The 10,337-nt window shown below is 41.0% G+C and overlaps 1 protein-coding gene across 1 annotated transcript in view; it reads right to left on the reverse strand.

Annotated features, from left to right (window-relative positions):
* LOC131955454 (uncharacterized) overlaps window positions 1-10,337 on the reverse strand; it is a 49,069-nt gene that overhangs the window by 11,408 nt on the left and 27,324 nt on the right. Inside the window, exon 2 of the mRNA XM_059319593.1 lies at window positions 1,074-1,286. Within this exon, the coding sequence (XP_059175576.1) occupies window positions 1,074-1,271 (198 nt within the window). The 5' untranslated portion in view covers window positions 1,272-1,286. The remainder of the gene's footprint in view (window positions 1-1,073; window positions 1,287-10,337) is intronic.

Raw genomic sequence — 10,337 nt, forward strand, 5'->3', positions numbered from 1 at the left:
TCGTAGTCAGACGACGTGTGTCCCAGGGTTGGGTTCGTAGTCAGACGACGTGTGTCCCAGGGTGGGGTTCGTAGTCAGACGACGTGTGTAACAGGGTGGGGTTCGTAGTCAGACGACGTGTGGCCCAGGGTTGGGTTCGTAGTCAGACGACGTGTGTCCCAGGGTTGGGTTCGTAGTCAGACGACGTGTGTCCCAGGGTGGGGTTCGTAGTCAGACGACGTGTGTAACAGGGTGGGGTTCGTAGTCAGACGACGTGTGTCCCAGGGTGGGGTTCGTAGTCAGACGACGTGTGGCCCAGGGTTGGGTTCGTAGTCAGACGACGTGTGTCCCAGGGTTGGGTTCGTAGTCAGACGACGTGTGTCCCAGGGTGGGGTTCGTAGTCAGACGACGTGTGTAACAGGGTGGGGTTCGTAGTCAGACGACGTGTGGCCCAGGGTTGGGTTCGTAGTCAGACGACGTGTGTCCCAGGGTGGGGTTCGTAGTCAGACGACGTGTGTAACAGGGTGGGGTTCGTAGTCAGACGACGTGTGTTCCGGGGTGGGGTTCGTAGTCAGACGATGTGTCTAACACAAGGGCCTTCTAATGCTAGAACATTCCAGTGGCACACAGTCAAGTTTTCTTGTCAGCAAATGTCGTGTCACACAGTCAAGTTTTCTTGTCAGCAAATGTCGTGGCACATAGTCAAGTTTTCTTGTCAGCAAATGTCGTGTCACATAGTCAAGTTTTCTTGACAACAGTTCGCGGTGTAGTTTGTAGCTTGACTAGCCTAACTTACTTGTGTCCATTCTGTTAGAAGTTTGTGTGAGAGTGGACAAGGTGGGCCACTTGAGTGGACTAATCACCGACCCTACACCTGTCACTAATCACCGACCCTCTACCTGTCACTAATCGCCGACCCTTTACCTTTGACACGGATGTTTTTGGTTGTGAGCGGGGGATTAACCTCGGCTTCTTTTGTTTTATCGTCTCCACCCCCACCCCCATCTCTAATGTATGTTCAACAGTTACATTTATATCGAATTTGATCTAACGTTCGCTAAGGCTAAACATGGTAGTAACTATTAAAAACCTACCGATAGGGGGCGCTCTACTTCCCGCCATTTCTCAAAAATCGCGAAATTGTCCGTCGACTCTGACTCATGCAGGCCTGTGCTGTATAAAATGGCGTAGATGATGTCATCACAAGTTGTGCGCTTCGTCAGACCCGTCATCCATCTTTGTGTACCGTTAAACCAGATAGGGATGTCGTGTTGGTGGGGGCTGTCCTCCATTACACTGGACCACAACTGAAATGAAATAAAAAAACAACACATAATTTAATGTTGATTTAAATGAGCCCAGTCCTAACTATGACAGAGTAGCTGCTTAAGATCAAATCTTGTTTTATGACCCCAACTACCAATGAGAGCAATGTAATTTTTAAACACGCCATTCCTTACACTGCCTTCATGTGGAACTACAACAACGGTTTAATAGATTGTTGTTACATTTTCGTTATGGATGAGGCTTAGAAGACGTCAAATGAGATTTTGTTTATTAGAATAAATACTGTGAAAATCAAATTTGCAAGTGAGGGGGAGGGGGGGGGGGGTTGGTTTATTCGTAATTCATCATTTGAAATTATGTTTAGAAAATAGTTGACAATGTAGAATAAGTAAAAAATGTTAGCGATGTCACAACACGGTCACGTGTCACTGTCAGACCAACACTGACACACCACCCACGTGATAACCTATCCAACCAATGTTTACCTACGTCACTTGCACGAGTCGGGTCAATTTTAAGCCAATAGAAAATGTTTTTACAAACAGAAAACCAGCGAATCAGAGCAGCCAATTTGTAGTGAGGTCGTGATTTCCGTCAAAAAGATTAGAACGAATACTTGTAGATAGTGCACCGTTCTATTGCCAGGGGAAGTAATTCAAGGGAGGGTACAAAAAATTAATTGGTTTGCTCTGGCATTACACAGAGAGTCTTAATGATATCTGCAGAGAGCACGCTAGGAAGATAAAGTGGCAGAATAAAATGGTGTCGTTTTGTCACTGTAATCTGGTGCATGAGATTTGAATGAGGATACTCGATCATGCCATATTTAAGATACCAATCTAATTCAGTACATACACATTTAAAGCTTTGGTTTATCTTCTGAAATATTTTTGTTTTTAGATTTTTATATTTTTGTTTTGCTACAAAGCAGAATGTAAAATACCATGTGTGCAGGCGACAGTTTTTCTATTCCCCCCCCCCCCCCCCACCCAACCTCGCAAAACAATCAAACTTTTTTCTTTATTACCGCCCATTGATCCTAGCCAGTATTTTTGTAAGCCTATGTAAATAGCCTCCCTTGTCTTGTGACGTCATAATTATTTCCAATAGCCCGTGAGCGCGGGAACAATAACGGGCCAATGTGCGATATTAAACTTTCAAATGGGGGGGGGAGAATCGATCTTTCAAATATTGAACCGTGGGATGATCGATTTCTGTAATTAATACACAGAGTGATTGATTGGTTTTTTCTGATGGCTATTTAGCTAAAGTTGACAGAAATGACCCAGGTCGAGTTGTATAATGTGTGGGAATTATTCAAATTTGTCGGGGTCGGCGTGGTCGAGTCGGTAAAAGCTCATGGTTGCTAAACCGAAAAGTCTCAAGCTAATATGGTATGCCGGGAAATCAAAAGTGTTCCATTAGGGCAGATAGTTGTTGAAAAACCTAAACTCCACACAAAGTTTGAACCGTCGTTAACAGAAGCCATCGTGATGTATGGGGTAAATTTAGAACCGTCGTTACCAGGAGGCATCGTGATTGACAAGGCGATCGTCTTTGTTTTTCTTGCCACCGTAGTGTAAACATCGTTTGGTGAGATCATGTGTGACGTCACCTGACATCAGACAGGCGACATTTCGGATTCAGTGGTTCTCAAAACATAATTCAAAGATGAATATATTGGCTTTTTGTTTGGAGATAACAGAAAGTTAAAGTCTTGTGTGTTTGCGAAGGGGGGGGGGGGATGGGGGGATGGAGGAAGGTGGGGGGAGGAAACAGTAAAAGGAGTATGGTGATAACAGCCACTTTAGACAGGAGTTATCTTAGGTAAGGTGATACAGGCAGGTTACCTTAGACAAGGTGTTACAGACGAATGTCACACGAAACAAAACAAAACAAGACGGCCAGTCATGGATCATGTCAACATGTGGTAGTGACCACTGACTCGAGAAAAAAGAATTTTTGAACGTTTTGGTCAAGGATTCATCTCATAGAAATCTGATATCTAACATACGAGCTTTGTGGTCAAGGAATCATCTCATAGAAATCTGACATCTAACATGCGAATTTTGTGGTCAAGGAATCATCTCATAGAAATCTGACATCTAACATACGAACTTTGTGGTCAAGGAATCATCTCATAGAAATCTGACATCTAACATACGAACTTTGTGGTCAAGGAATCATCTCATAGAAATCTGACATCTAACATACAAACTTTGTGGTCAAGGAATCATCTCGTAGAAATCTGACATCGAACATGCGAACTTTGTGGTCAAGGATTAATCTCGTAGAAATCTGACATCGAACATGCGAACTTTGTGGTCAAGGAATCATCTCATAGAAATCTGACATCTAACATGCGAACTTTGTGGTCAAGGAATCATCTCATAGAAATCTGACATCTAACATACGAACTTTGTGGTCAAGGAATCATCTCATAGAAATCTGACATCTAACATACGAACTTTGTGGTCAAGGAATCATCTCATAGAAATCTGACATCTAACATACAAACTTTGTGGTCAAGGAATCATCTCGTAGAAATCTGACATCGAACATGCGAACTTTGTGGTCAAGGATTAATCTCGTAGAAATCTGACATCGAACATGCGAACTTTGTGGTCAAGGAATCATCTCATAGAAATCTGACATCTAACATACAAACTTTGTGGTCAAGGAATCATCTCATAGAAATCTGACATCTAACATGCGAACTTTGTGGTCAAGGAATCATCTCATAGAAATCTGACATTTAACAAAATCAGCCCGTGGAATAGATTATTTCGTTGTTCATCTAATTCAATCAACAAACTGTCTAATTAATCGTGAATTAATTGGTGTTCATATTAATTATACCTAGTGACCTTTTTTAATTTTAATCTAAGCAGATAAAAAATAATTTCTTGTACTTATTTAGATCTCCTATTGTAGTTGTACGCATGCGTGACTGCCGCCATTCATGGCCACGCTTCTATAAATAGCCCCACCATTTCTAGAACTACTAATGACTTCTTTAAACCAAGACTGGCTGTAAGCAGAGATTGGGACGGGAGATGGGACTGGCTCAGGGCGGTATTATCTCCACAATCCTCGGGCTGGCTTCAAGAAAATGCCGTTATAATCCCTGCAGGTGAGATGGCGGGCCAAGTGTGTCCCCGTCCCCCGTCCCCCGTGTGTTAACAGAAGGCCATTATGTAGCAGATGAAGGGAGAGATAAACCTAACCATGCGTGGCGCTAACGGAGCGGCTTCTAGCGGGGGTTTTGCCTTTCATGTACCTAACGTTGTCTTTATATGTATAGCCAATGTAACAAATTTTATTTATATAACTAACGTTGTCTTTAAATGTATGGACTATGTTACAAATACTTGATTTTAACTAGTTTTGTGTATATAGGCTAATATTTATAAATGTAACAAAATTCTTTTTTTATCATATATAGGCCTGCTATATAAGTTTGACCAACTATTTATTATTGTTCCAGAGATCTAAGCTGTATAAAATATAGTTCTTTATCGTATTACCTAATATAATTGAACTTAATGTTCTAACCAATAATAAGGTCGCAAAATGTTCCACAAATATATAATTATCTGAGTAGGCATATGAGTGATATAGGGGCCTACTACTAACAAATGTTACAAAGATTGATGTTTAACTAACGTTGACTTTATCAAACCATGGAACCATACGTCAAACTGTTCCGTGTCACTCCCTATAATATGAGATATGAGATAGGGCTCAGCTAGTCAACTCTTGCAGTCAATCTCAGAGAACTAGAGCACCAATATCGAACTGATAATAAAAGTAGAAATACATGCGCGTCTATATTTTTAAAATTGCTGTACGACCATGTCTCTTTATTCCATTTCGAAAATAGTAAACAAACACACACACACACATACACACACATACACACACACACACACACATATATATATATATATATATATATATATATATATATATATATATATATATATATATATATATATATATATATATATATATATATAAAGGCTACAACATTACAAAACATTAAAAACACGATTTGAAGATTTTCACAGAAGTAGTTTGGCTTTAATTAGCCACTGTTTATCTGGCAACGTCGTACTACATCTTAAACGAGGCATTTCTGTAGTGTTAGACATCATTTTAACCTGTGTGGTGAAGGGTTCTAGACTCACTGTGTGTTCTAGATTGTTCTACAGCCGAGGAACCCTTGTCTTTTAAACGATCCCAATTAAAACCTCATCAAGTTACATGAAATGCAAACCAATAAAAATGGGGCAATATTTGCTGAATATAATTGAGCAGACGAGAGCGAGGGCTATTAACATAAGTAAGTGTTGATTCACGCGCGTAGTTTAATGGAATCCGGATGTGTCAACATTTCCGTTGACGCGATGCAAACTGGTTTATGTTCACAGATGCGACACGTGACCGGAAGTTTAAATTATGACGTCGTGTGTTGAAATAATCGTTAAAAATGCATCGTAATTTTCCTATAAAAACTACTAGATCTATAAGCAGAATAGACGACATTTTGGGTGTCAATTTTGTGTTAGTTCTTGCTGCTAATAAACTCGAGTCTTCGTAGGCTTCTTGGTGGGTAAAAGGGAAATAATATGGCATCCTGTCTCCATGGTTACATAACAGGGGTGATTATCAGTTAACCTTTGCTTTTTTAGCTGATAAGAATTGCTTTTTTTATAGTCTGCATTGTTATAAACCAAGATTTATTAAGTAACGATGTTTATATCACGTGATCATAAGTTACCGTAGCCACGTTTGTTAACAAGAAATGTTACCACAAGATCAGCTGACCTACAGAGTGGAGATTGAGTTAATACACTTTTTATGATTGGTCGTGTTGTTTCTAACCAATAGCTTTGTCTCCACCAATCAGATGTCTGCTTCTAATGTCTGAGGAAATTTGAATTTATCATGTCGTGAGCACACAGAATAAAGGCCAGTATTGATTACTGCAATTCATTCGTACACAGTGTATATATTTTTTTTTTTAAATTTGAGTCGCAGGGCTGATTGTCCCTCTTCACATTCGCCTTTTTTTTGTAATTCATCTAATTTATTTCGTAGTTTTGAAGTTACGTCTTTAATATTGCATCTTTTATTTTATGGTGTTAAAACTATGAGGTGTTTACAGTACCTAGCTAACGGTGTACAGTCTAAATTGGCTTCCTTCTAATAAGAACCAGTAAAGCGAGACAATCTGCCGTTGTATCGGGTTACTAGATTTCGTGTGACCTTACACCGCCCGGGCTTCCTTCAGTGACGCGACCTTAAAACGAAAGGTTCTCAATGTCTGGTTTCTGACCCCCCCCCCCTTCTCCTACACACGTTTACACACACCTTCCCCTCCCGGCATTTTACTACTCTTTATCTTTAAGTGTTTTTACTAGACCACACAGCTAAACACACGTATAGAAAGTGAAAGTCTGAACACAAACAATATTAATATATTTGGATCGGAAAAACAGCCGATCTAGGTTTTTAAAAAGTAAGATTTCTAAGTCGTAGGAAAACTGATCATCAGGCTGGCACTTCCTGTTGTTCAACACTAGAACCGCTGTGCTCTGCTGTCGACTTTTTATCAGCTAAAATATGTGCGCCATTTATTTCACCAGGTGTAAGGCATTGTGTTATGATACAAGAGCCTAGCAGGGCACGAAAATAACGGGGCTATTTATGTCGCCAAATGACTCGACAATTTTTTAAACATCGGCTTCTTAATAATCTTGAAATCTGCGGTATTCTTTTTGAGAAACATTTAATGTATGTTTTAAGTATGGGTGTGAAACTAAATCCAAAACTTTACACTGAAACGTTTATAACATGGTGTGTACCAAAGTACACACGTGGTCTGTGTGATGACATGTGGCAAGTGTGTACAGTTGTACATATGGAATTTGTGACGTGTTGCGTCACGTGGTTCCTATAGGTGGCGTGTCACGTGACGTGTCTTTGTCTCATGTGAGGGCCAGACAGGCGACATGTCCAGATTTCTTGACTACTCATCAACACCTTCCTACGTACAACATCACCCTTCTACCCCATCCAACAAACAACACCACCAGTCTACACCCTCCAACATACAACATCACCCATCTACACCCTCCAACATACAACATCACCCATCTACCCATCCAACATACAACATCACCCATCTACCCCATCCAACATACAACATCACCCATCTACCCCCTCCAACATACAACATCACCCATCTACAGCCACCAACATACAACCTCAATCATCGACACCATCCACCATCCAACATCATCCATCTATACCCTCTAACATAACCCAACATAGCTGGGAAAAAAACATTTATATAAAACAAATGAAAGCCGACGCTGGTGTACCAATCTAACCCTGCAGATAGTACGATCAAGGCTACAACTCTGACGCCTCTACCATGTCTCAATTCTCACAGTTTGATCTTGTGTATGGGATCAGTTGGATGTAACAGATCTAACCGCTGGTGTATGCGCTGAATATGGTCTCGACGTTTTAACTAATCCGCTCCACAAAAGCCGTATTAGCCATTTTAAACACAGACACCAACACAAAGGTTTTTCTTGAACACTGACACCAAGAATACAAACACCCCCCCCCCTTCCCCCACCCCCCGCCAGTTCACTACAACATAAGCCCGTACAAACATGTCGTATTTCTTCCACAGCGCTAGAGTATTTTATCATTTTTTAAACATTATCAACAACTTTTGTCCTAATCTGTCCTGCTGTTCTGTGTCATAACCCAGCACGATCGGTGTCATGGCAGTGACATTTGATACAACGCCAGAAACATCATCTTCGCATACCATGAACATCATCACCGCATACCATCAACATCATCACCGCATACCATCAACATCATCAACACATACCATCAACATCATCACCGCATACCATCAACATCATCAACACATACCATCAACATCATCACCGCATACCATCAACATCGCCTCCACATACCATCAGCATCGTCTCCACATACCGTCAACATCATCCCCGCTTACCACCAACATCATCACCGCATACCATCGACATCATCCCTGCATACCACCAACATTATCTCCGCATTTCATCAAGATATGCCCGCATACCATCAACATCATCACCGCATACCATCCAGATGTGAACAGCCTTGCAGTGTCACGTGACTCGTACCACAGTTCCCCGGCGACCATTGGACCGTTACAGATGTTTCACCAGCTACCGCCGCGTTGAAAACAAACCAACGGCGCAAATTTAAAAAAGAAAAAAAAACTTGTATCGTTGTCAACAAAACGAAACAAATAAATCTAAAATTAAGTCGGCGATTTTTGTTCGTAAGTAAAATACCTGTGGTCATGTAGTACACACAGACAGACGAACATTTGAATAGTGTCACGATGACGTAAAGGGATTAAGATCGGGTCATTAAGTTCATTACAATTAGACACTCCAACTAGTTGAGTGTCGGTAGGACGTCAGGTGCGAAACGGCTTGGGGTGGGGGTTCTTACAACAAGCGAAAACAAAGTGTGCAACAATAAACGTTACACGTAATGCACCGTTATATTTAGGGTCATTGTCTGTTAATTATATAGTTAGTTGTGGTAAACTAATAGTAGACATTTTTGGACCCAGTAACCTGCACTCTTCCAGTAACTTGCTGGTGGGTTAACTAAAGATTGGAGCTTAGAACGTTATACATGATAGAAAGGGGAATACAAGGGATGCCCTAAACACTATGACGAGGAGTGGGGGTGATTGGAAGAGGAAAACATAGGATGTCCTACACACTGACACAGGTTGATAGCAACGTGAATACACTTGTTGGCTTGAACTCAACATGGACGTGCCAAAAACAAGATGAGCATCAGTCAGTGGTCACAGTTGATTTCTTTCAGCTGTCCTCATCGACCTTTGTCCGCTTCCCAACGGAATCCGGACCTGCCATTTCACGCGACACCACATCGCCTCGCCATCCGCGCATCCAGTCAGACGTGTAACCACTTCAGCCAATCAGCTCTACTAAAATAGAGCTATCTAGGCTGACCAATATCACAGCTTGTGCACGGAAGACGCAGGCAGGAGTAAGCTCAGTTTTTAACAAAAGGAAATTCAATTCAAGAGTGGCAGGGTAAAGCTGCCATGATTTCACGTAGTAACCATGGCAACTGGTCACTCACTTTCAAGATGGCTAAATTATCCAATTAGAACAATGAATTTTCTTTTGTCGTCTTGGTGGTTAACTCATGACCCTGCCTAATTGGATCGTAACCTTGGCTAAATAAATTTGACTAATTACGTTGTCACCCTGGCTAATTAAGTGGTGACAATGTCTAATTAAGCCGTTACTAGCTAATTAAGTGGTGACCCTGTCTAATTAAGCTGTGACAATGTCTTATCAAGCAAATACAAGCCAATTAAGTTGTGACCCGTCTAATTAAGTGGTGACCATGTCTAATTAATTTGCGACTAATTAAGTCGTGACAATGGATAATTAAGTCGTGACGATGTCTAATTAAGCCGTAGCAGGCTTATTAAGTTGTGACCCGTCTAATGAAGTGGTGACCATGGCTAAGTATGTTGTGACCACGCTTAATAAAGTCTAGACCACGTCTAATTAAGTTGGGATTTCCACCCCCCACCCCCACCCCCACCCTTATGTAATTAATCTGAGCTTTGGCTGGCTCACGCTAGAGTCTCCTATTGAACATTTTGCAATTTGGTCATTGTCTTCCATCTCCCTTCTATAAACATTGAGGTTTAATTTACAAACCAACATTCGTGTACAAGTACAACATTAGACGTCAACATTCGTGTACAAATACAACATTAGACGTCAACATTCGTGTACAAATACAACATTAGACGTTTATCACTTCCAGCATTTAGCACATTAGGACTGCAACACCTCTAGCGAGTAGCATTCCTAAGGTGTAACACCTCTTGTGTATTCATATCCTAACGTGGAATACGATACGAGAACTTCACAATGACAGATGGACCAAGATGTGTTGGGGGAAAAAATATTTGTAACTTTGTTCTACAA

This window comes from Physella acuta, unplaced genomic scaffold (assembly GCF_028476545.2).
Source record: "Physella acuta isolate Inbredline_101_S28 unplaced genomic scaffold, ASM2847654v3 ptg001066l, whole genome shotgun sequence".
NCBI classification, from domain to species: domain Eukaryota; kingdom Metazoa; phylum Mollusca; class Gastropoda; family Physidae; genus Physella; species Physella acuta.